General features: G+C 57.2%; 1 protein-coding gene and 1 long non-coding RNA gene across 4 annotated transcripts; one reads left to right on the top strand and one right to left on the bottom strand.

The window, feature by feature from the left end:
• Nucleotides 1-58: 58 nt before the first annotated feature.
• LOC149744676 (uncharacterized) lies at nt 59-1,129 on the top strand. Its single transcript, XR_016390999.1, has 2 exons — nt 59-378; nt 868-1,129. It is a non-coding gene; the product is annotated as an uncharacterized LOC149744676 (long non-coding RNA).
• Nucleotides 1,120-22,918, bottom strand: KATNB1 (katanin regulatory subunit B1). 3 transcript variants are annotated; one of them, XM_022555846.3, is made up of 20 exons: nt 22,781-22,918; nt 21,342-21,633; nt 16,942-17,072; nt 13,058-13,175; nt 7,537-7,637; nt 7,106-7,147; nt 6,383-6,466; nt 6,057-6,172; nt 5,531-5,602; nt 5,219-5,369; nt 4,857-5,047; nt 4,620-4,750; nt 4,150-4,200; nt 3,148-3,215; nt 2,873-2,992; nt 2,632-2,781; nt 2,366-2,442; nt 2,199-2,273; nt 1,863-1,979; nt 1,122-1,514 (listed from the first exon to the last, which is right to left on the bottom strand). In XM_022555846.3, the coding sequence occupies exons 2-20, from the start codon at nt 21,379-21,381 to the stop codon at nt 1,382-1,384; spliced, it is 1,968 nt and encodes a 655-aa protein (XP_022411554.1). In that variant the 5' UTR covers nt 21,382-21,633; nt 22,781-22,918; the 3' UTR covers nt 1,122-1,381. The 3 variants fall into 3 exon arrangements, with proteins under 3 accessions (XP_089759274.1, XP_022411554.1, XP_022411557.1); XM_022555849.3 differs by lacking the exon at nt 22,781-22,918 and adding an exon at nt 21,831-22,487; XM_089903148.1 differs by lacking the exons at nt 13,058-13,175; nt 16,942-17,072; nt 21,342-21,633; nt 22,781-22,918 and adding an exon at nt 12,461-12,787 and having other exon boundaries at nt 1,120-1,514.
• Nucleotides 22,919-24,122: the final 1,204 nt, after the last annotated feature.

Below are 24,122 nucleotides of genomic sequence, written 5' to 3'. Positions count from 1 at the left end.
AATCCTATTTAAGAACTTTTGGAAGCTTAGCCATTTTTACTTATTAAAATAACCTTTTTACACAAGCATTGTCTGGAAGAGTTGGTCTCGTGAACCCCTGGCCAGGTCGCAGGGGGCAAGCAGGGCACTGGCACGTGCCATTGGCTCCCCACTGCTGGCTGGTCACCAAGTCAGGATCATGTTTTTCTGAACATTCCTGACTAGGAGGGGCCACCTCCCCCCACCCTTATCATGACTGTGACCCATCCAACAGTGCTGTCACCTCCATCTTATAGATGGGAAACTCAAGCTCTCCAAAGGCTTGCCAAAAACCCAGCCGGAGTGGGCCCCACTCCACCGCCTGCCCTGGCCTTGCCCCCTTAAGTGAACTGGCCACAGGTAAGTGCTGCACCCCTTCCTCCCTCTGCCGACAGCACCCCACCCACCAGGGCAGCGCCACCCCCGCTGCTCCCCACCACGGGGGTTGTGCTGGCCTGCACCCGGTCCCAACCTTGGGAAAACATGGGCAGGGCTCAGTGAGGCCCTCCCACCAAACTGGGGTGGAACCTGCCTCAGGAGCGTAAGGGACGACCACTGGGTCAGGGGAGCGGTTCCGGCCAGCCAGCACTGGGGGCTCCTGCAGGGAGTGAAAGCTGTTTGGAGGATGGGGCAGCTGCCCTTCCGGTCCTGTCCCTGGAGGCCTCCTGGAGGGATGGGGGAGGGTGGTGGGCCCTGGGTCAGCCTAGTGGTGGCCATGCCTGCAAGGCTGGGGTCCTGGCCCCCTGCAGTGTACACCTGCTGGCCCTGGAGGCATCCACGGGACAGTGGGAGTGTGGCTGAGACAGAGGGGATGAGGTGATAAGCCCACTCCTCACCTGTTTCTCCTAGCCGTGAAAGGGGGAGTTGCTGGGTCCCTCTTCTCCCCAGAACAAGTCTGAACTTACCCCTTCCCGCCGGCCCATCGCTCTGCTGCCCCCTGCTGGCCAGGCTGCCTGGTGCACCGCCTCTGGGTCTTGGAGGAGTGGTCTCATCTCTGAAGAGCCACGCAGGCAATATGGGGCCCAGGAGAGCCTTGTGGCCAGAGGCTGCACCTCCCAGCAAGGAAAGCAGGGAATAGTTACAAATTTAATAAAATTCACTTTATAAATTACAGCAGCAGCCCCAGGGCTCGGTTCGCTGCCCCAGGAAGCAGGAGTCGGACAAAGCTGGGCAGCTGTTGCTGGAGAGAAGTTGTCAGAGTTTAGGGCTGCGGAGGTGGCCAATGGGCCAGCGCCACCGCCTCTAGGATGACCGCAGGGCAGCAGTGGGGGCCGGGGCAGAGGCTCATGGGCTGGTGAGCGCACAGGGAACAGGAGTGGGGGGCCGAGGCCAGGCCTGAGGGTGCCACCACCCTCTGGGCTCCTCAGTCCAAACTGGCCATGAGCAGGTGCAGCTCGCGGAAGGCACTGCCGTGGCGGCCGCTCAAGCCCGACTTGCTCTTGACGAGGCCACTGATGCTCCTGAGCTGCTTGTAGCAGACCCGGCACTTGTGCAGCCTGCGGGCAGAGGGGCCACGCTTAAGGTGGCTGGCCGGCACGGTCACCGTTACCCCCACCCGATCCCAGAGCCTTTCCTGTACGAATCGCTCCGGCCCTCCTCCCGGAGGAAGGCTGAGGCCCGGAGTGCAGGACCCACTGAGGCTGGGCCAGGGCAGGGCCAGGGCAGAGCCAGGCCCTGGGGGAACCAAGGCTCTGGCAACCCTACCCCGTGCCCTGAGCCACCGTCTCAGGCACAATGACCTCTATAAGCTGTTTCAGCAGGGCCACCAACAAGCAGGCTGGGCCCCCAGGCCTGTGCTCTCGATTGACGTGGCACCCCTGCCACACACGCCGCTGGCTCCTCACCTCTCCTCCCGGCTGATGTCCACACCCACGGTGGGCGGGGCCGCCAGCATGTCTGTGATCAGGGGCAGAAACCGCTGCAGGATCAGCTTCAGAGAGGTGCAGCCCGTCTGGACATAGCTTCAGAGGCAGGGGGATAGATGGAGTCACAAATAGACAGAGAGCAAGGTACACAGAGACAAAGGGGGCAGAAACAAGATCAGAGAGGCAGCATGGGCTCGTTTTCACTCTGTCCTCTCAAATTTGGAGGGCCCAGCAATGCTGCACGGCCACCGGCCCTGGGGGTCTTCCCCATGGTCCCTCCCTGCTGGGAGGCAGGTGTGGCTTCCCCACCCGTACCTCTCATACTTGCTCTGCAGAAGCTTCTCGATCTGTGGCAGGACGGTGGTGCATAGGTCCAGCTTCCACAGGGAGCTGGGGAGAGGGCCAGGGACACGTGCCCTCAGTGCCCGGCCCTGCCCACTTCTCCCACCCCACCCCACCCCCCCCCCGCCACAGCCACTTACGCTTTCTGGTTGACAATGTTAAGGAGGTCCACGACCACGGACAGGTCATTGATGGCCACGGCCGAGTCCACCGACGTCTGTGGAAACAGAGCACCCGTCAGAGGGGACCGGGGACTGAGTGGCCCTGCCTGGGTGTGGCGTGATGATGGGATTTACTGCGGGCTGTTCATAAGACTGCTCGGCGTGGTGACGGGCCGCCTAGCTCCCCCTGTGCCCCTCGAGCGGCCCTCTTCTCAACCCCAAACCCGGGCAGAGGTGGCACTTGCCTTGATGTCACCCGTGGTCCACACGGCCCGCACGGTGTCCAGGTTCTTGTGGCGGCTGGTGAGCACGACACACATGGTGTCATGGCCTTTGCGGATCTGTGACATGGCATCCTCATCGACCAGCTCCGCCTGCTGGGGGATCTTCACGGCCTGCATGGGACGGGTGCCCTGATGCTGGCAGCCAAGTTCTGCCCTCACCCCACGGGCCTCCACCCGCCCTCAGCCTGGGCCCCCCACTCACAGGCAGGAAGTCAGAGGCCTTCAGTCCGATGGGCTCGTTCCGGGTGGCAGGGATGATGGCAGACTCAGCCTTGGGTGCAGGGGTGGAAGTGACGACTGGGGGCCGGGACAGGACCTCGAGCTGGAGGGGTCTGGGGCTCAGCAGGTGGCCAGCCCAAGGCCTCTTCTCCCTCCCTCCCTCTCAGCCCCCCTCCCCGGCAAGGGCCGCCCCAGCGCCGATTCAGGACTCCGGCCCCTCTCTGATCCCCACACCTTGCCCGCTCCACCTGGACATACTTTTGGCACCGGGAACTGCACGTCCATGGCTGGGCTGGGCTTTGCTGCCTCCTTGGCTGTGGCCATGTCTGGAGGCGGAAGGAAAAGATCAGTGGGTCAGGTCAGGCCAGGAGAAGGGACGGGCGGGCAGAAGGCAGGGCTTGGGCTGGGGCCGTGGGTGGCACCTCTAACGGGAGGCCTGGGGGCCGGAGATGGGCCTATCCCCTCCCTTACCACCCACTCAGCCACAGGGCTGGTAGAAAGCAGGCGCCAAGCACTATGTGTGGACAGGACCCAGGGAGCTCCAGGGAGTGGTGCTCCTGTCGCCTCACTAGGAAAGGAGTGTTTTTGGGAGGGGGGCGGTGAGTGGATAGTGGATGGTGAGTGGGAGCGCGGGAGAGAGAGAGGCCCTTCAGGAACCCAGCCCGAGGGGCACGAGAAGATGGCCCCTTGAGGAGAAAGCAGGGGAGGGAGGGATGGGCTGGAGGATGAGGGTGCCCCGCCCTGCCACCTTCTCCAATCGTAAGTGAGCAGATCAGGTTTTCTCCCTTCTTAAACCCTCCAGCAGCAAAACCCCAAGCCCCCAACCCAGGGCCTGCAGGGCCTGGCCTCCTGCTCCCGGACCCCAAGCCCCCGCTGTCCTCTCGGCTCTCTCCCACCTGAGGCTCTTCCCTCCTTGTCTCCTCACCTGGCCCCCAGGCCTGCCTGATGTGCCGCCTCCTCAGAGCCTCACGGCCCCCCATCTACACGGGCCCCAGAGCCTCTCACCACTCCCGGCTCCTTCCTACCCTGTGGCTGCCTACCGTTCACCTTCCTCACTGGGTGTGGGCTCCTGACGGGGGCACCTGCCTGCCTTTTCACGCTCAATCACCAGGGCCTGGCACAGGGCCTGGCACACAGCAGGTGCTTTGGGGCGAGTGGAGGGAAAAGATCCAGTGGGAGAGAGGCTGGAAACTGTGCTGTGGAAGGCGAGGACTAGGGAGCTGGGGACCCTGGGAGGCCAGGCTCTGCCCCCCGACTCACCATCCTCCGGGGGTGCTGGGAAGGGCTCACTTCTTCGGGGTGGCGTCCGACCTGCGGAGGTAGAGGGGGTTGGGGACTCATGTGGGTCAGCCCAGGACTGCTGTCTGAGCCCTCAGGGCCCGGCCAGCCGGGGACCCTGGGCCCGTCAGGATGCGGCAGATGCAAGGTGGTTCCCAGGCGCGCGCACAGCTGCAGACTGACCCGTTCCCGGGCCCTGAACCCTCAGGCTTGCCGCTTCCCGGCCCCTTGCCCCACTGGGCCTTCCTTTGCTTGGGGCAGGCCGAGCACTGAGCGGCTGCTGGGCCTCTGCTGGGGCCTAGAGGACCTGGGAACAGAGCCCGGGCCCAGACATGGGTTAGGAATTAAGCTAAGGGAGTGCAGCAACATGGACGCCATCCCCAGAAAGGACCATCTGCCTCCCTTTCACAGAGGGGAACACTGGGGCTCGGAGGGGAGGGCCCAGGCCTCACTGATGCTGTTCTTGGGCTGGAAGATCTCGTTGTAGTCCTCGGCGTTCTGGATCTCCGCCCGAGACTCCCGCTCATCCCGGTCATCCTCGCTGCTGGGGCTGCGGCGCTCGCTCTCTGAGTTCTGCTTCACCCTGGGGAGCAGGCCAGGCAGAAAGGAGGCGGGGGCCCCAGTGAGGCAGGGGCTGTGGGCCCGCCTCCTGCGCCCCCCAGCGCCCTCCGGGGCCCCGAGCACCTCACCTCTGAGGCTCACTGCCGGTGGCGCTGGGCCGCTCGTAGATGCGCCGAAGCGGGGCGCTGGGGTTTGGCGGCTGCTGTGCCGGGGGCTGGCTGTCCTGCATGGGGTCCGGGGCTACCGTGCCCGTCCTGGTGACCCGCGTCAGGTCCACCACGTAAGAGGAGACGCTGCTCTGGGAGAAGGCCACGCCTATCTGCGGGAAGCGGCAGAGCTGGGGCGGGACCCTTCGCGGTGGTGCTGGGGGACGGGGGACGGGGTGGGGGGTGGGCAGGACCCCCCGGGGCTGGGTGGGAGTTGGGGGCCTGAGGGGGAGGCAGGCGAGCGGCCCAGCGGAAGGGTGCACGGTGGGCGGTGGCTCTCTCACCAGCTGGTCATTGCAGATGGCCAGGTCGGCCACCTTGCCCCAGTTGACGAGGACCACGTCAAAGCAGCGCTCGGGCTCCCAGCCGTAGACGCGCAGTGAGTCCTGGCAGCCACTATACAGGCAGCAGCCATCGGGGTTGAAGAGGACGCTCCTGGGCCAGGCGAGAGTGGGCCGTGGGTCAGGAGACACCGGAGAGGCTGCGGGGAGCCCAGGACGGGAGGGAGCGGAAGCGGAGATGGGAAAGGTCCACCTGCAGCCACACCCCACTGCCCGGGAGGAGGGCCCTGGCCCACTGCCCAGCCGCCCACCTACCTGACAGGCCCTGGCTCCCCTTCGATACAGCTCACCACCTGGAATTTCTCCAGATCCCAGAAACGGATGGTCCTGCAAAGGAAGCCAGGCTGTGCTGGGAAGCCAGTGCCACGTGTTGGCCTCCACACAGGCCAGTGGCCGGGGGAGCCCACTTCTCTCCAGACACCTGCCGCCCCAGGTCACGGCCATTCAGAGCAATGCCTGGGGCCATAGGCTGGCCCTGCACAGGCAGCGGGAGGGGACTCGGCACCTGGGAGGTGAATATGGGCCTTGGATCCAGACACGCAATCAAGTCCCAGGACACTGGGGCCGGATCCAGACATACCATGAAGTCCCAGGACACTGGGGCCAGAGTTGGGAGAGAGATGTGACCCGGGTCCCATCCCAGCTTGGCTGACAGTTAATTCAGCCTACCTGGGATCATATGACACCCTGGGACACAAAACCAGACTGGGGACAGACATATGCCAGAGGCCAGGGACGTGAGGGACAGCAGTCACGGGCGACGAGCCCTGCCCCTCCTCACCTGTCAGAGCTGCCAGAAGCCAGGAGGTACTCGTTGGGGTGAAACTCCACCACGTTGACAGGCCCCGTGTGGCCGGGGAACTCGGCCATCATCTTGCCAGCAGTCAGATCCCAGAGCTGGGGCCAGGGTGGAGGTCAGGGCCAGCCCAGCCCTCAGCTGCCCGCTCGCCCTCCAATCCAGCCCGAGCTCTTTATCCACGAACCACCTCCCACTCTGGACAGGCTCGGGATGTGTGAGCCTGATCAGGAGGGAGGTGAGGACCCAACCTGAGTGTGATCAGCAGACCCCAGTCCCCAGCCCTGGGCCCGGGTCAGGCCGGGAGCTACCTTCACCGTGTGGTCATCTGCGGCCGATGCCAGCCACTTCCCGTCGGGGCTGAACCGGAGACACCGCACGGCCTGGCTGTGCCCCTGAGGGGAGGACAGAGCGTGAGCACCCGAGGGGCCTGGGCCCAGCGGACTTCTCTCCCCACCACCCACTCCTCCCTGCCCTCCATAAGCAGTGCTTCCTGGGAGCAGGCAAGGAGGGGACTGACAGCCACATGTGGGAGATGTCACAGAGGGACACTTCTCCACATGCGGTCACGGACCCCCAGTCCTGCAGGACGCTCCAGGAAATAACACGGTGTGGTCTGACAGTTTGGGAAGCAATGTGTCTTGTGTCTCTTTTTGGAGAGTTAAATGCCTCCTCTTAATGTCAAAGGGTCTAGAAACCCCCCAAAATAATTATTAAACCCAGTCCTTCCAAACTCATATGAACAGGAACCCCCTTCACTTAATGACTCCTGTTAGCGGCCTGCAAACCGTGGAGCACAGTTTGGTAAACACAGCTCTGCGGGGAGTCACGGAAAGCCGGGGGGTCCAGGTGGACCACCCACCGCACTCCTGCTCTGCTCCAGATGCATGTTTCTCACCTGGACTCTAGCTTCTCACGTTCTCACCCAGGTTGGACAACAGTCTCCTCCAGCCCCTGCCAGGGTCTGGGCACCACCCCATGCTCCGCGCCTGCAAGGTGCTTGTGGAATGACGGACAGAGGGTGCCTTGCTTACCCTGTATCGGAACACACAGCCTTTCCTCCTGATGTCCCAGAGCTGTGAGGAGAGGAGCAGAGGGGGGCAGGGTCAGGACAGGTCACAACCAAGGTGGGCTGGGCTGGGGAGGCCTAGCCAAGCTAAGTCCTGGAGCCTGGGTCGGAGGGCAACATGTGGCCATGAGCAGAGAGGGGCTCTGGGCACCTCCAGGTCATTACACCTCCAAGTGACAGGGGTCTGGAAACCGCTCACTAAAGCTGGGCATCCCGAGCAGAAATGTCTGGCAAACGCTTCCACATCGCTGCCCTGGGAGGGCATGGATGCTGCCACACAGGGGGAAGATGTCCGCCGAAGAGCCGAAGCCCACCCCCCGACCCCAGACGGGACACACTGTCCCAGTCCCGCTGCTTGGCCCAGTGGGAGAGCCAGGGTGCAGAGTGGTGGCTCACCTTGATGTTCGTGTCCTGGGAGCCCGAGGCCACAAACTCGCCATACGGGTGGAAATCCAGGCTGCAGATGTTGGCTTTGTGTCCCATAAGTGTGCGAAGGACTAACAAGGAAGAGAGCAGAGACAGTGGCGTGAGAGGCAAACAGGATGGCTGGTGGAGCGAGGGCTGTTGTGTTCGTTTGTGTGTGTGCTTTCATACTGACTGCACAGAAAAACACAACAGTATCACACACTTTCAAAACAAGGAGAAAAATCAACCAGAGTCCTACCACCCTAACAACTAACTTTCCTATTTTCCTCTCAAGAGATGCCAGCCATTTCTGCCATTACCCGAGCCCTCAGAAAACTCCCTGCAAGCTCCCCGCAGCTTGCACCTCTGGGCTTGTCCCAGCATGCTCTCATGAGAGTGAAGCCCCAGAGTCAGCAGAGCCAGGTAACTACTGTACTTGGCTCAGGCCCTGTGGATGTGGACGTGGAGCTTATGGTCTGCCAGGCATCCCACCACACCCGAGACAGTGCAAGGCGAGAGATGCAGGAGAGGTCCAAGCTGGAGGAGAAGCTGCTAGGTTGAAAAGAGAAATCCAGGGGGGCTTTTTGGAGGCGGTGGTCGTTGAACAGGATGTTAGTGGGTGGCAGATGAGGGAGGCTGCAGGCAAACCTTGCGTTTCTGTCTCAGCGTGTTCTCCGGTACCACTCAAGTTTGCCTCTTCTCTCTGGAGTCACGTGTCTTGCTTTTTATAAGATTTATAATTCCGCTGTTTGAATGAAACCGTCCACCCCAGGAGTGCTGGTGCCAAGGGGTGTGGCAGTCCAGCCATCCTTAGGTTTGCGCCAAGGTGAAGCAGGCTGGCTTGTGAGGTGGTGAGCTGTCTGTTGGAGGCGGTGTTCAAGCAGACCCCAGATGTAATGCTTTAAGGACAAGATGCAACCGCACCAAAACCTAAGCAGCTGCCCTCCTCACTCTCTGTGGTTGTCTCGGGGGCTCAGCACTGCCTGGCTGGCCAAGGGGACTTCGGGCACATGCTGCCCGGTCCACACCACCCCCGCCAGCCCACCTGCTTTGCATCCCACAAGCCAGGCTTCCAAAATCCCGGCCCGCCCTGAGAGGATGTGGCAGGTTCACATTCACGAAGCATGCCTTCCTGTGGGATCCTGAGCTGAGCCACCCTCGCCCTCTGGCTGCTCTGTGGAAAGCAGGCAGGAACACATTCTTCCGGCGTGATTTCTGTCCTTGGTCTTCTGTCCCAGGAGGGCTCTCGGTAGGCCTCCTGAGGCCGGACTTGGTCGCAGGATCCAGGAGCTGCAGAGTGGAGGGGTCTCCGGGGTCTGTCTGCCCCACATGGGAATCTCTAAACCCTTCCAGCCGAGTAGGTGAACCCTCCAGTGATGGGCAACTGATGTGACAGTAAGGCAGCCCTTTAAGAACCACTTCCTGCATGTGGGGTGCCAGTTTGCCTCTGTATCATTTCCATTCACACTGTGGTGGGTTGGGGGTGGAGGCGGGCCTGAGGTCTTAGCTCTTCCTGCCGAGGATGCTATGGGCAAGTTTCTCTTCCATTGCTGAACCCCCCGCAAATGGCAGGGCGGACAACACTGGGATGGGAGTCTTGACACCAGGATTTGAGTCCCAGATTCCGCCACCCCCAGCCACAGAGTCTTTATCAAGTTCAGGGCCCTCCCTGAGCTTCAGTTTGTCCATCTGTCGTATAAGGAGACAGTGCCAACCTGGCTTTGCATCAGAACCACCTAGAAGCTTAAGAAAGCCAGAGTCTGGGCCCATCCCACTACTGAGTCAGGCTCTCCGGGAGTGGGGTCTGGGCTGTGTAACGAGCTCCTTGTAGAGCAGCCAGCTCTGGGAGTCCAGGGCTCAGGAATTCCAGAGGTCTTCAGTTTCCATTCTTTGCCCACCTCAAGAAATTCCTCACATTCCCTTATGCATGAAAGTCATGGCTGAGAAATCACGGCCCTTGGCTTCTCTTTTTCCCTTGCTCCTCAGTGAATGGTGAATGGCTGGTGCCCTCCACTGGGATCTGGGTCCAGGCAGAGGCTTCCCAGGAAATGAACCGCCTTCTGCCCGAGCCTTTCTGCTTTCTCAGCTGGAGCCCAGCCAGCCCAGGCTTGCTCCTCCCTGGCCCCTTGTCCAGCGATGCCCCCGCACTGTGGGTCCTGTGTGTGGCCAGGCAGTGGGACCGCATGCTGAGATGTGAAGCATGCAGCCCCTCTTCATTATCTAAGAGGGCCTGGGGCCCTGTCGTCTTCTTCTGCTTTTTAAAAAATAAATAAATAAATAAATTTATTTAACCATGTGCTGAGATGCTAAGCACTCAGCCCCTGTTTATTATCTAAGAGGGCCTGGGGCTCTGTCTGTTTATTTATTTATGGCTGCATCAGGTCTTAGTCGCCGCACGCAGGCTCTCTAGCTGTGGCACGTGGGCTCCAGAGTGCGCGGGCTCAGAAGTTGCGGCACGCAGGCTTAGTTGCCCCACAGCATGTGGGATCTTAGTTACCCGACCGACCAGAGATTGATCCCGTGTCCCCTGCACTGGAAGGCGGATTCTTAACCACCGGACCACCACGGAAGTCCCGGGGTTCTGTCTTTCTTAAACAGCCCGCCACTGGGTGGGCAAGCACCACCCAAGAGGCTCGGGTTGAGGTCATTTCTTGAGGATCACCTATACAAGAGCAGAATGAACCCGGCCACCAGGCATGCATGGCCAATGGCCGCCGTCCTGCAGCAGAGGTAGAGCAAGCACCAGAGTAGAGGCCTGGAATGACCTTCAAGTCTCAGCCAGGCAAGGGGGGCATCTCTTCTGGAAGAGGCAGACTCGGCAAAATCCATGTCACCTTTTCCTCTCCTGTCCTTCAGGTAGGGGATGGCCTCCCGCCTGGCATGCTGGAAGGTCCAGACTAGAGGCTGGCAAAAAGCAGGGAGCAAACAGGTTTTACTTGGACCTCTGAGTGTCAGCCTGGAGAGTGTTCTGAAAAATATGGTTTTTTTTAAAAAATTAATTAATTAATTTATTTTTGGCTGCATTGGGTCTTCACTGCTGCATGCGGACTTTCTCTAGTTGTGGCGAGCAGGGGCTGCTCTGTTGCGGTGCATGGGCTTCTCCTTGCAGTGGCTTCTCTTGTTGTGTAGCACGGGCTCTAGTGCGTGGGCTTCAGTAGTTGTGGCGTACGGGCTTCAGTAGTTGTGGCACACGGGTTCAGTAGTTGTGGCTCGCAGGCTCTAGAGCGCAGGCTCAGTAGTTGTGGCGCACGGGCTTAGTTGCTCTGCGGTATGTGGGATCTTCCCAGACCAGGGCTCGAACTTGTGTCCCCTGCACTGGCAGGCGGATTCTTAACCACTGTGCCACCAGGGAAGCCCTTGAAAAATATGTTGAATTAGCTGTCAACCTTCAGAAATGGGTGGATTCCACATAAATGTCCAGATTCCCAGCTTCACTTGAAAAATCTGTACAGCTGGCAACATTGTGCCCAGACTGCTGTGTAGCAACAGCCAGCAAGGCTGAGAGGCAGCCCCCCTTCCAGGGAAGGCAGGACTCCCCACTTGGCCCAGAACTGAGGGCATGAGTTTATAGACCAAAAGATCCCAGTGAGGATCCAGCATAGGGATGAGGATAGGCCCACCAAGGCCTATTCTGTGAAACCTGAGGACACTGGGACGAAGATCCTACAAACCTGTAAAGAGAGAGAGGCAGAAGGAGGAAAGAAGCAGGTCCCATGAGAGGGATCTGGGATGAGACGGCACTGACCTCCCCACAGCAACCCTGGAACCTAAAAGGCAACAGAGCTGCACCTTCACAATTCGGAGGGAAAAGTATTCCCAACCTAGAATTCTATACTCCAACTCTTAGAAATAAAAGGGGGGTGGTTTTAGAATAAAGTAATTTTCAGGGACTTCCCTGGTGGCTCAGTGGTTAAGAATTCGTCTGCCAATGCAGGGGACATGGGTTCGAGCCCTGGTCCAGGAAGATCCCACATGCCACGGAGCAACTAAGCCCGTGCGTCACAACTACTAAGCCTGCGCTCTAGAGCCCGTGAGCCACAACTACTGAGCCCACATGCCACAACTACTGAAGCCCACGCACTACAGCTACTGAAGTCCACGTGCCTAGAGCCTGTGCTCTGCAACAAGAGAAGCCACCGCAAGGAGAAGCCTGCGCACCGCAACGAAGAGTAGCCCTCGCTCGCCGCAACTAGAGAAAGCCCACACGCAGCATGGAAGATCCAACGCAGCCAAAAATAAAATAAATAAATTTATAAAAAAGAAAAGAATAAAGTCATTTTCAGCCTCTAAAACTGTGCTTGCAGTGTACCCTTTCACAGTAAGCTATGAAAGAATGTGCCGCACCTAAAAGAGTGGGGGAACCAAGAAAAGTGACAACGTGGGATCCGGTGTGGCAGAGTTGGAGAGAGTTCCCCGGGGAGGAGACAAGGGCCCCAGGATGGTAGCTGGGCTGCAGGCCTGGGAGCTCCCAGGCCACTAGGACCTGGGGACAGAGGCTCTGGGAAGAGACACCTCAATGATGGGATGGGTTTGGGGGTAAACTCAAGGAGGAGGCTTACTCTTCTGGCAGATAAGTTGGGGCTGGATTAGTAACAAAGACACAGAAAACATGCAGATGAAAAAAAGATAGAACAACTATTAATTCCAGGAAAACAAAATTATCAAAAGAAAAGAAATACAAGCAGCTCTGAATAATATCTATAGGTCCTGATAATATAAACACTGAGTATTTAAAAGGTGATTCAGGGAGGATGGGGGGGAAATGTTGTCAGTGACAGAGCTGGGGTAGCACTGAGAGCTCAATTCTCCTTTTCTGTAGGAGGATGGCACAGCTAATGCATGAAGTGTTTTTAAAAAGAAAAGAAACTGCAGTATATCCACATTGCTTGGAAAAGCGGAGGCGATTAGCACTCACCAGGCGCAAGGACAGTAGGCTGAGGCCCCTGGAGTGAGGCAAGGCTTCCTCTTTCCATTGTGACCATTTGTGAACTACCAGCATTTGCCTTTTTAGACTATGCATAACTTCTATAAAGATGAAAACTAAATTAAAACAAACAAAGCACAAGGAAACAGAAAGTCTGGCTGCCCAGGCCCCATTCCTGCAGGCAACAGTTAGCTGGAGCTGAGTGGGGACCCCCGGGAGCGGGGCACACACCCCAGTTCTCCGCACACAGCCCCTTCACTCATTTACGAGTCCTGCGTGGTCCCTGGTGGCACTTGATGTCATTCCAGGTTCTGAATCCACAGACACCCACCCACCCATGCACACATTTGTCCGTCATTCAGACATTTACAGAACGCCCCCTCAGTGGCAGCACTCAGACAGCAATGCACGTCACCGCTGCCAGGTCAACAGGGGTGGGGAGTCGCCACACTGTCTGGTCAGTGCCCCCAGGAGAAAAGCACCAAACCTAGTCAGGACAGCCTTCCTGGAGGAAGCGGCTGGACAGCAAAGCTGAGGACAAGCACGACTGCAGGTGTGTGTGTGGGGAAGGCAAGTGCGGACACCTACTTTTGGCAGCTTCCAGGTCCCAGACGCGGATGGAGCCTGACTGGGAACCGGCCACAATGAGCTCCTCAGGGGTGTTGAGACGTACGCTCTCCACTGGGGACGTGTGACCCGTCAGGCTCTGTGAAGAGAGGGTGGCAGCTTCAGCACTCTGTGTGAACAGACCCCCAGCTATGGCCCTAAAATCTGGATCCCTGGGAGGCATATCAAGCAGGGATGCTGTGCTAGACCGAGCCACCCCCAGGCCTCTCGGCTCCCGGGCCTAAAAGTGGGCCAGACCCCAGTCATGCTCCACCAATCACCCCTGTGCTCCTGACATGAACATCACCTGCAGAAGTGGCCCTGGGCCCCTCGGAGGGGGGCAGCTGACCTTTTAGTCCAAAGTCCAAAGCATCGCCCAGGTGGGCGGTGCTCCCATCTCCCCTCTCTGCCCGGCCCAGCCCTCAGGAGGGCAAACCACGGCAGAACTGAGGCCTGGCTTGTCAGCGGCACACACCTCGCCCCTCTGGAATGCGCGGATCCCCAGGGGCGGCCCCCTCTGCAGGACCCAACCATGTTCTCAGGCAGGGGCTCTGGAACCCAGGGGACCTGGGAGTGACTCTGCTGGGAGACACAGAGGCTCCCCCCAATTCAGACCAGGCCAGAGCTGGGCAGGGCTGAGCCCAGGGATGGGGGTGGGAGGTGCTGGCACTTCCAGCTTTCTGGAGAGGAGGCTGGAATCTGAAATCCGTGGTGTCTGTCACTCCCCGTACAGCACTGGCCACCGAATGCACAGTGGTGATGCCATCAGCATTTGCTAAGACCATGTTCCCATGGGAACTGGGGACAGTAGGGGAAAACTGCTCCTCAGCAGAACGACCCAAAAGCCAGACAGTTACAAGCAGCTTGCCCGACTCCCCAGTATCACCAGCAGAAGTATAAATGGGTAGAAACTACATGGAGGGTGATTAGGCAAAAATCTATTCACATTTAGAAATGCACATTCCCTGCACACCAGCCACTCCACCTTGGGGCTTACCCCCCACACACGCAACACACGTGAAACAACACAGACCCAAGGTCATTCTTTGCCGTGAATCTGACAAGAGACTGGAAACAACATATATGCCCACCACAGGAAACTGGTTAGATAAGCTGTGGCCACCCATGCAATGGAACAGCATTCAGCCACAAGGATGAATGAGGCACCCTCTGAATATGAGAAAGACTAATCTCCATGACGCTCTTAGGTGAGAAAAGGTGGAGGACAGTATATGTCGTTCGATAGCATTTGTGCAAACTAAGAAGGGGAAGGGGACCAGGCATACACATTTGCTTGCAAATGTATAAAACAATCCTGGAAGGACACAGAGGCATTGGGAGCCATGGTTGTCTCCAGGGAGGGATGTGTGAGTCAGGGAGCTATACAAGTTCACTCACAGTCAAAAACACAGAAATGCAAAGACTGCCTGCAGAGGTGGTAGCGTGTGTATACACCTGAGGTGAGAAAGAACCTGGTGAGTCTGAGGCACTGAGAGGCCTGCTCTGTGGCGGGTGAGGGGATGAGGCCTGCTGGGGGCCTGCGAGAGGCACCTGGTGTAAGCGGCTTAGTCTAGAGGCCAGACCCCACGCTGTCCACTGTGCTGTTCTGAGGGCGAGAGCATGGGGGTCACTTCATGTCCATTTTTTGTCAGCCTCTGTTGATTCTTTTTCAATTGGTGTATGTTACTTTGGCATTTCAGAGAGGGGAGACACATTTGAACCCCCAAAGCAAAGTGAAGCAAAACACTTTTAGTTCTGTCCTTAACCTTGGCCATGGTTCGGGTCAGATCTCAGCTGTCCGCTGGACCTCACAAGAACACTGAGCTGATTAAGTTTCTACTAATAAATATCACCTCCCAGGATTTCCCTGGTGGTGCAGTGGATAAGACTCTGCACTCCCGCACTCCCAGTGCAGGGGGCCGGGGTTTGATCCCTGGTCGGGGAACTAGATCCCACATGCATGCCACAACTAAGGAGCCCGCGTGCCACCACTAAGGAGCTGCAATTAAGGAGCCCGCGTGCCGCAACGAAGGAACCGGTGAGTCGCAACTACGAAGCCCGACTGCTGCAGCTAAGACCCCATGCAACCAAATAAGTAAATAAATAAATATCACCTCCCGCCGCTTTTTATCTTTATCTTTACTTGGCCAAGAGTCAAAAGACTGATACCGCCCTGTGCTGCAAGGTTGTGGCAGGAGAGGGCAGGCTTCTGTGCTGCTGGTGAGAATGTAAACTGATTTCCAGAGGGCAGTTTGGCAATATGTTTTGAAAGCTTTTTAAAACATGCCACGCCCACAGATTCAATGCGAAGGTCGCAGATCTGCTCAAAGATTTAGGGACAGGAGGATGTTCCCCACTGCGGCTGAGCAGAGCCAAAAAACCGGCAATGACTTCCACGCTGGGAGCCAAGTGTGGCCAAGCTCATCCCTACGATGAAATACTGCGAAGCTTTTAGAAATCACATTGTAAAAGGGTATTTGTTGACACAGGAAAATGCTGACGATGTTGTTATTTTTTTAAAAAAAAACAGGCTACAGAAGAGTAAGATAGTGTTCTGGAAACATACTGTTATACATTTCCGTGTGTGTACACGTAGGCGTGTTTGCATGTGTGCATGTGTACATACAGGCACAAGTCTGCGCACACATGCATGCGTACCTAGAAGGGCACAGACCAAAATACCAAGTGTAATGGTCTTTAGATAATCAAACTATATGTGATTCATTTTTGTAATTTTTTCCCTCCTTTACACTTTCCTGTATTGGAAAACAGTTTTTGGTGTTGAATATAGTTGTGTACAGGGAGAGAGTGCCACTGAAATGGAGCAGGACCCTATGGGGCCTTCCTAGGACAGACACACCTCCCCGCATGTCCTCTGCCTGCCTTCTGTCTGTAGAGAAACTTCTGTCAAAGAATAAATTTAATCAGAGAAGTGAGGAAAATGCAGAAGCAGCAAGGAAAGCAGTCAAACAAGACCAAATAATAATAGCTTAGTCATTACACAAAGTCAAGGACCTTTAGTTCCTCTTCAAGGGCTATGGATAATAATCTGAACCATATCTTTTGAGCTTTTTTGTAGATACTGAAACTCCCACCAGGTGAAGAAGTTGACCACATGACGACCAGACTATAGCCATGACATAAGCTGCTTCCACGAACTGGCCTCAAAGAAATGGGAGCAAACAGGCCCCGGTACTAAAGATGCTGCTGATCAATTTCAAGATGGCTGTCAGAGCCGGCTGTGCTGCTCGGCAGCGGCACCCTCCCAGCACCTATACACCCCTGAAGCTCTCCTTTACAAGTTCCTGCCCTCTAATCAACGGGGGGGAGTTGGCCATTAGATACATGTCTGCCTTCCCCCCAGTTGCCGGCCTCCTGAATAAAGCAACCTTACCTTTCAACAAACACTTGCCTCTTGAGTATTGGCTTCCAGGCTGCGAGCAGCCAGACCTAAGTTTGGTAACACTGTCAAAGAACCAGTCCTCTAATCAGCTCCAACCAGGGGCGCTCAGATCCTTTTTGTGGAATGAGGTGGGGAATGAATCAAAACAGCCGCACGTGTAACTGACAGGCAAGCGGATAGGCCAGTGGGCAGGGGAGGCTCAAATTCGGGTCTGTGGGATTATTTTAGCCTTCTCACGCAGGCTCCCCAGGGTTCTGTCCCATGGCCAGGTGACCTCCCCCCCCACCCCCATTCCTGAGGACGGGTCACTGTCCCAGCCATCAGGGTTGTCCTGGGCCTTCCTGAGCAGACAGCTGGGGAAGGCACTGATGTGCTGGGTTCCTGCAAAGCTGGCCGCTCCCAGCCCCCAACCCTGGCCTGCCCACCCACCTCTCCCCAGTCCCACCTGCCGGCCGAGCCTCACCATGATGCAGTTGGGCTTGTTGATGGACCACAGGTTGACGCGGCAGTCATCCCCGCCTGTGGCCAGCAGCCGGCCCGAGGCTTTGCCCAGCACCAGCGAGGACACGTTGCTGGCATGGGCCACGATCTCCTCTATACAGGAAAGAGCAGAGGGACAAGGCAGTCAGGGGCCTGACGGGCCACAGGGAGGAGGGCTAGGCCTTGCTCTGCTCGGCCACCAGCCCTGGCACCTGAAGCCCAGCAGGAGGGCTCTGCCCCCTGTGGCTCCCCTTTGGTGCCCAGACACCCCCATGAGCCGTGGGACGAGGCAGAGTTTGGGCCTGAGACAGAAATGACTATTTCTCAACTTCAGTCATTTCCATCCTTCCCTTAGGCCTCATGGTTTTTTTCCTTTTTCTGTATAGCCACAGGTACTGTTGACTTACTATGCTCAATTTTTAAAACTGACTTGCTATTTTTATTTAGCTGTGTCGTTTAAGTAATAATATGCATGAAATTTTAAGCTTGATATGTTCATTCTATTTTTTCTATGACACAAAAAGAAAAATGAAAACAATTATTAAAATAAAAAATATTGACCCATGTAACTACCTAAGCGTCTCAGCCGCCGCCTGGTGTTCCTGCTTTGGGGAACACACTTTCAGAACGGTGCAGGTCAACCACAGACGAGCTGACCCCAGGTGAGCTTAGCTAGGGCTTCAGTCCGCAGCTTCAGAATCATGGACTGGGTTCTGGTCTGAGCTCTGCTATTGCAAGCTGTGTGGCCTTAGATAAGTTGCTCACCCTCTCTGAGTGCTGGGTTCCTCGTTGGGTAAATGGGGATAATAACAGTGCTTGGCTCACTGGGCTACTGAGGGTTCAGTGAGGACATGCCTGTGGGCTGCTGCGAGGGGCTGAGTGCTCGCGGCTGCTTGGCAGGCCAAGGACCAGACGCCATGGAGAGCGGGCACTGGGGCCCAGGAGGGTGGGTTGGGTGAGGAGGGAGCAGGACGCAGCCGACTGAGGGGTCTAGGTATGAGGGCCGACCAGACAGAGCGGGAGGCAAGGTCACTGTGGGCGGCCACGAGGGCCCCTGGCTTGGACTGGGGGGGGGCAGCAGACATATGTCTCAGAGGACATTGCCAGGGCCTCCAGTGAACAAAACGTGGGCAAGGAACCAAGAGGCAGCCCAGGCCTCCGAGCCAGGGCCTGAGTAGCTCCTCCTGAGAACGCAGAGGGAAGAAACAGGTCTCCCCACACAGATGAGGGAAAACCCCAACGCGCTGACGCCCTGAGGCAGCTGCGAGGCCGGCGTGGGTGACTCTGAGGGAGAGGCCGGTGCGGCTGCCCTGCAGAGGCCCCTCCTGGGCACCTGCTCTGGCCTCCACCCTGCCTGGGGGTCTCTGTGGTGCCCGCTTCAGATGGCAGGAAGGTTGGGAAGCTGGGCCCAGGAGGGATGCTTGCCAGGTGGCGTGGCTCACAGGGGCTGTCAGAGCTGCCCAGGGCACCAGGCTCGACCTCACAGACAACACCCCACCTCAAGGCCCGGCTAGGCCAGCCCCAGCAGGGCGAGAGCTCCCAGCAGGCCCAAACCTGAGCCAGGGCCTTGGGGACCCCACCACTGGATTCGAGGAAGCTGGGCCTCTCTCTGGTCCACACCTCAGCCAAGGAGCCTTCTGTCCTCTGGACACTGTAGGGACAGATGCCTGGATGCTCTGGGGCTCTGGTCACAGACACTTATATGTTCAAGAGCTTCTGTTGGGCCAAACTGACAGCCCAACCCAGCTAGAGGGCAAACCACCTTCCCCCTGAGCACTTTGATCCCCAGTCTGGGGTCCTCTCCCCTTCCCTGAAGACACTACCCACATGCGCTGCCCTGTGTGTGTGACCCACCTAGAGGCCTGACTGCCCACCCCGGCTCTCACCCTTCCCAGGCAAAGTCCTGGCTGGCCCCCACTGCACTGGGCCTCCTGGGCACACTGCCACCCCTCTCTGCACCTCAGGACTACTGCCCCCAGAGACAGCCATTAATGCATGATATAAATGTTTCCTGGGTACCTGCTCTAGGCCGGGTGCTAAGAGACAGTGGGTAGGGACAGTGATAAGGTTCTTGTCTTCACACTCCAGCCTGATCAGATGGTGTCTGAAACAGGGCATCCAGCCTGAAGAACCACAGACTTTAGGGTGAGAAGAATTTCAAGGTTGGCCCTTCTAGAAGGGCTCAGACCACTCCCCTGCAAGCAGCCTGAGCAGGGGGCTGATTGGAGCCCCTGGAGGGACCAGGGGGTGGGGTGGGGAAAGGGGGGCACACCTCAGGCACCAGGCATAGGTCTCGGCATAGGGCACTGGCCCAAGAGCTCCCACTCTGGCCTGAAGGACAGCATCCAGCAATGGTCCAGGCCTGGGTGCTGAATTTAAATGTACAAACAAATAAAAACAAACAAAAATCCTCACAGCAGGCCAGGTTGATGGCTGCTGCTCTACCCTGTTGCACAGGCCCATGCTAGTTTCCCAAGCTCAGGTGGCACAACCTGGACCCCACATCCCAGCCAGAGCTGGGGGAACACTGCATTCTGGCCAGAGGCACTGAGCACCTGCACCCCAAACAGAAGACGCAAAGAACTAGGTTTCAACGACCTCATGCTGGCCAAGCACGTTCTGATCCTCCCCAGACTCTAGAGCCACAAGGAGCCAGAGGTCATTTGGGCTTGGGCTCTCAAACAGTTTATACCCATGGAAACTGCTGTGCACATGAAATTGTCAGCAGATGCCCAACATGCCTGATCACATCACCTCCCACTTGAATGCTTTAGGGCTTAGCCTTGCCCTTCAGATAAAGCCAAAACCTCAGAAGGGCTGGGGTCCTGTAGACACATGTCCTCACCAGCCTATGTGACACCACATTCTCCCCACTGCTGCGCTGCAGCCCATGGCTTCTTCTGAGGCCTTCCAATGCACCAAGCTTCCTGCCTCAGGGCCTTTGCACATGCTGTTTAGGCAGCCTACAGCACTCCCCTACCCCCACCCCTCATCACCTAGTTAACTGATTCAAAGCACAACTGTTAACTGTTCAAGCTTGGAATTAGGTTCCAAGGAGAGATGGGTCAGTGTGATTATCTGATTCCTGCCTGTTGCTCTCCCCAGGCTCTGAGCCCCACTGCATAGGGACCTTGTCTATTCTGTCCCCCACTGTCTCCCCAGTGCCTGGTTCTTTCCTGGTTTCTCAGGAAAAACAGCTGTTGAAGGTATACATTCATAACTCCAATAAATGCAAAGCCACTCTGTCCAAAGTATACCCTCCTTGGGAGCCCATAACAGGATTCTCCCAGAACCCTAGGGCTGAGGAACAATTTGAAAATAGCCCAAACCTCTCATTTACAAATGAGGACGCTGAGGCCCAGCAAAGAGTTTTGCCCAGATTCTCACAGTTAAAAAATTGAAGGAACCTTGCCCCAGCTTCTGAAAACAGCCCAGGGACAGCTCATAGCAGAGGGTGACCAGTTTGGACACACCAGATCTATGCCAACCAGTTATTACAGGCGGGGTACAGCCCACAGAAGCACCAACGTGTAGAGCAAAAGGTCTCAAAATACTATCTGGAGAACACTGGGATCCTCACGATCCTTCTGGGGGTCCAAGAGAACAAAACTACTTTTATCATAATACTAAGATGGAATTTGGCTTTTATACTCTCATTTGCTCACAAGAATATGGTGGAGTTTTCCAGGAGATATATGACATGTGAGGACATCATCACTAACGGCATGTTTCTGCGTTCTTGTGTTTTAAAATGTCTCAGTATTAATTTCTAACATGGTAAATATTGATAGATATGACTCCCATAAACAAAAACTCTTTGGGGTCCTCAATCATTTTTAAGAGTATAAAGGTGTCCTAAGACCAAAGAGTTTAGAGCTGTCAGTATAGAGTAACGGTGGGGGTGGGTGGTGCCCGGGCTCAGGTACATTCCAGAGGCTATCAGCATCCCTCTGCCTATCCTCTCACCCCAGCCCCCAGCCCAAGATGCCCTCATTTGACGGGGGAGCTTGACTTGTGAGATGTCTGAAAACACCAAGAACATCTTTCAGGATTTCTTGCCCCATCCCGCCTGCCACCCTAACTGGAAATCCTGCTAAGTGCTTCATTATGTTCATTTTCTCACTTGAATCTCACAGAAACTCTAGAATGGAGGCGTGATTATCTCCTTGCACAGACAGGAAACTAAGCCTCAGACAGGTTAAGTCACCCGGCCAACGTCACCCAGCTACAAAACGCCAAAGGCATGATTTGCATCTTGGTCTACTTTACTCTAAAGCGTGGAGTCTCCCCCTGTGCCTAGAACTGGAGACACAGTTGGGGGTTCGGGCCACCCAGCAACAAACAGCTATCAGGGTAAACGGGGTGAGAAAGAAAACCACTCACGTAGCTTCCAGGCCGTCTTGGTGACCACAGGGGTGGCCATCCTTCAGCTGGCTGGCACCTGAAGTTCCACCCACAGTAGACAGTGCTTTCCTTGTGGGGTGGGGGTGGATCCCCCCCCCCAGATCCGCCAATCAAGTTGGCAGGGAGTTTCCACACATCCAGGCAGAGGGAATGCTTCGTCTCCCAGCCCCGGACCACCTCGTGGTTTTAAATCATCCACAGCAGCAGCCCGTGCGTGACTGTTGGGATCCTGGGTCATGGAACGTCAGGCTCGAGCCATCTCAGCTCAACACTGGGCGGGAACACAAACAGACGTGATGGCTTGTTAGCAAACACTCAGGGGGAGCTCAGGGGGTCCCTGGGTTTGCAAACCTGCAGATGCAGCTCCCTGGATGACCAAGGCCACTTGATAAAGACAAACACCCACCAGAGCCACCAGAGCCAAGAGATGCGCTGCAAACTGGGTTTGAGAATCTGGAGAGGGGGTACCTCAGACAGGGTGACTCGGAATACAGGGAAAAAGAAGGTCCTCCCAGAGGCCAGGATGATGGAAGGAGGCTCTGTTCCAGGAAGCTGGCTGCCTGAAATGCAGCAGCTGCGGTGGGGCGGGGAAGACCACATGTCTGCAGTTCAGATAGATTGCTGGGAGTCACTGTTTGTCTGACGTATGAGAAGGGGGCGGAGTCAGAGGCTAAGTTTAGGGGCCCATCAGAGGCACCCTAGAGATAGGCATTGAAGTCTTCTCTGGGGAGAGCCTCAAAGAGGGCCCTGGGGGTCCAGTTCGTATCAAGGGAACTACACCGGGTCCCTGCAATTCCCAAGGACAGTGCTGGGAACTAGGCCTCCAGTCTGGTCGTGAGTCGGTATGACTCTTCAACTCTAAAAGGCGACCTCATGGAGCCTCCTATCCCCTTCCTCCAAGCCTCTCTCCCACGAACCCTATCCTCGCCCTCCCCTTTCTCCTGGGTTCCCCAGTTCTGACTCTCTAGTCCTCCATTCACTCCTCCTCCTCCCTGCCGCCTGTGTCCCCCCATGCGTGCACATCCTGTCTCCTGGGCTCCCTAACTTGGCCCCTGCCTCGCCAGACCCTCTTGTCTCCCCCTTTCCTCTGCGCTAACAGTATCCCCATTCATTCACTCTCTTGCTTCTTGTGTCCCTATTCATCACCCCTCCTCCTGCTAGACCCCCGGCTCTGCCTCCGGCCTCCCTGGTTTTTCCCCTCCGGCCTCCGTGCCGGTCCCACCCCTCCCGAAGCTGGGGCTGGTCCCTCGGCCTCGCCTAATCCTCCCACTCCTCTCAGCTTACGAGGCACAGGCTCCAGCCTCCCTCAGCCCAGAACCCTCTCCGCCGCTGCCTGTCCCGGTCCCGGCTGGCTCAGCCCAGCCCCGGGCTCATCCTCCCCCCGCTTCCTTGCCCCCTCGGCCCCGCGTCCACTCCACCTGCAGCTGCGGCTCTGGAGGCCGAGGCTCCGCTCCAGGCGCGACCCCCACTTGCCTCCATCCCCTGGCCTGATTGGCCGCTGCTTGACAACCGACCCTCACAACAAAACCTCCGGCTCAGAGCCTCGCCTTCCTCACCTCTCGCACCAATCAGCCGCCGCGAGCGCCCCAACCCCCTCCGGGCTTGACCAATAGAAGCAGGCGCTTCTGCCGCTTTTCCTTAGTGCCCGCCCCCTTTTCCTGAATTGGACTAATCACGAGGAAGGAGTGTTCAAGCACCGCCCCTCGGCCTCTAATGAACCAATGCGAGCTGCCGTGTCCTTGATCCCGCCTCCGCCTCAAGATTTCCCTGCCCTCCCCTTTCCATCTCTTCCGCGAACCTAGTTTGCATTTTCAAAATTTGAGACGCCCTCCAAGGGCTGCTGCGCCAATCCCTTTAGCAACCGTCCCGGGTTGACCAATCAGCGTCCGCATTATTGGAAAACCAATTCCAGGATAGCCAATGGGAACGGGACCTCGGGAGCAGCGTGACGCCTCGGACCTTCCATCTTGGATTGGAGCGAAGCGGGGACGAGGCCTTAGTCAGCACTTTGCGGTAATTCCTATTTCTTACCTTTGCTAGTGGGCGGCGTTTCCGTGCTCTGAAGACTTTGACGCCCCTCCCTGGCTCGGACGCCGGCTTGAATCCCCCACAGGAGGCGTAGAGGGAAACGGAGTCTGATTCCGGGTCCGAGTCAGTCGTGGAGCCTTGGAGGGAAGCCCCTACGGCCTCGGCCTCAATGAATGGATGAGTCGGCTGAGCCCTTAGGCGGACCACCAACCTGGAACCCGAGAAAGGCCGACTTCGTTTGGGACTCGTGGGTGGAGTGGGCTGAGGGAAGGGTCGTGACCCGCCGTGAATTGGGGCCGCTACCGACGGAAGTCAGAGGAACAGAGGCAGGGGTCACAAAAATGTCTTGGGAGGGAGCCACTGGAACCATGTTTAGAGGGATATCATGCCCATGAGGTCAGAGCTGGGGTTAAGACTTAGACAGACACATACTCTGGACAAGGTGTATTTTCAGAGCTTCCAGTTTCTTGTCTGCAAAATGAGGGTCATCGCATACCCACCACCACCACCACCACCGCCATGGCTAGGGTGGCCCAGTTCACAGAGTGGGAATGGCAAGCCCAAGGTGTGTGCCCCAGAACTTGGGGTCTTGACGCTAGACTGCAAGGGACTGGATCCCAGCGCCTCTTCTTATTAGCCATCTGTGAAATGGGGATGGCATTGCTGTATTAAATAAGCCTTGTAAAGGTGGTCCCAGGCCATAGATAAAGAAGGGAAGGAGAAAAAGGCTGG

This window comes from Delphinapterus leucas, chromosome 20 (assembly GCF_059928025.1).
Source record: "Delphinapterus leucas isolate spDelLeu-1000000601 "Yukka" chromosome 20, BTC_Dleu_Yukka2, whole genome shotgun sequence".
In the NCBI taxonomy this organism is placed as follows: Eukaryota; Metazoa; Chordata; class Mammalia; order Artiodactyla; family Monodontidae; genus Delphinapterus; species Delphinapterus leucas.
Note: the sequence above shows the minus strand (reverse complement) of the source record. Positions and strands in the feature narration are given on the sequence as shown.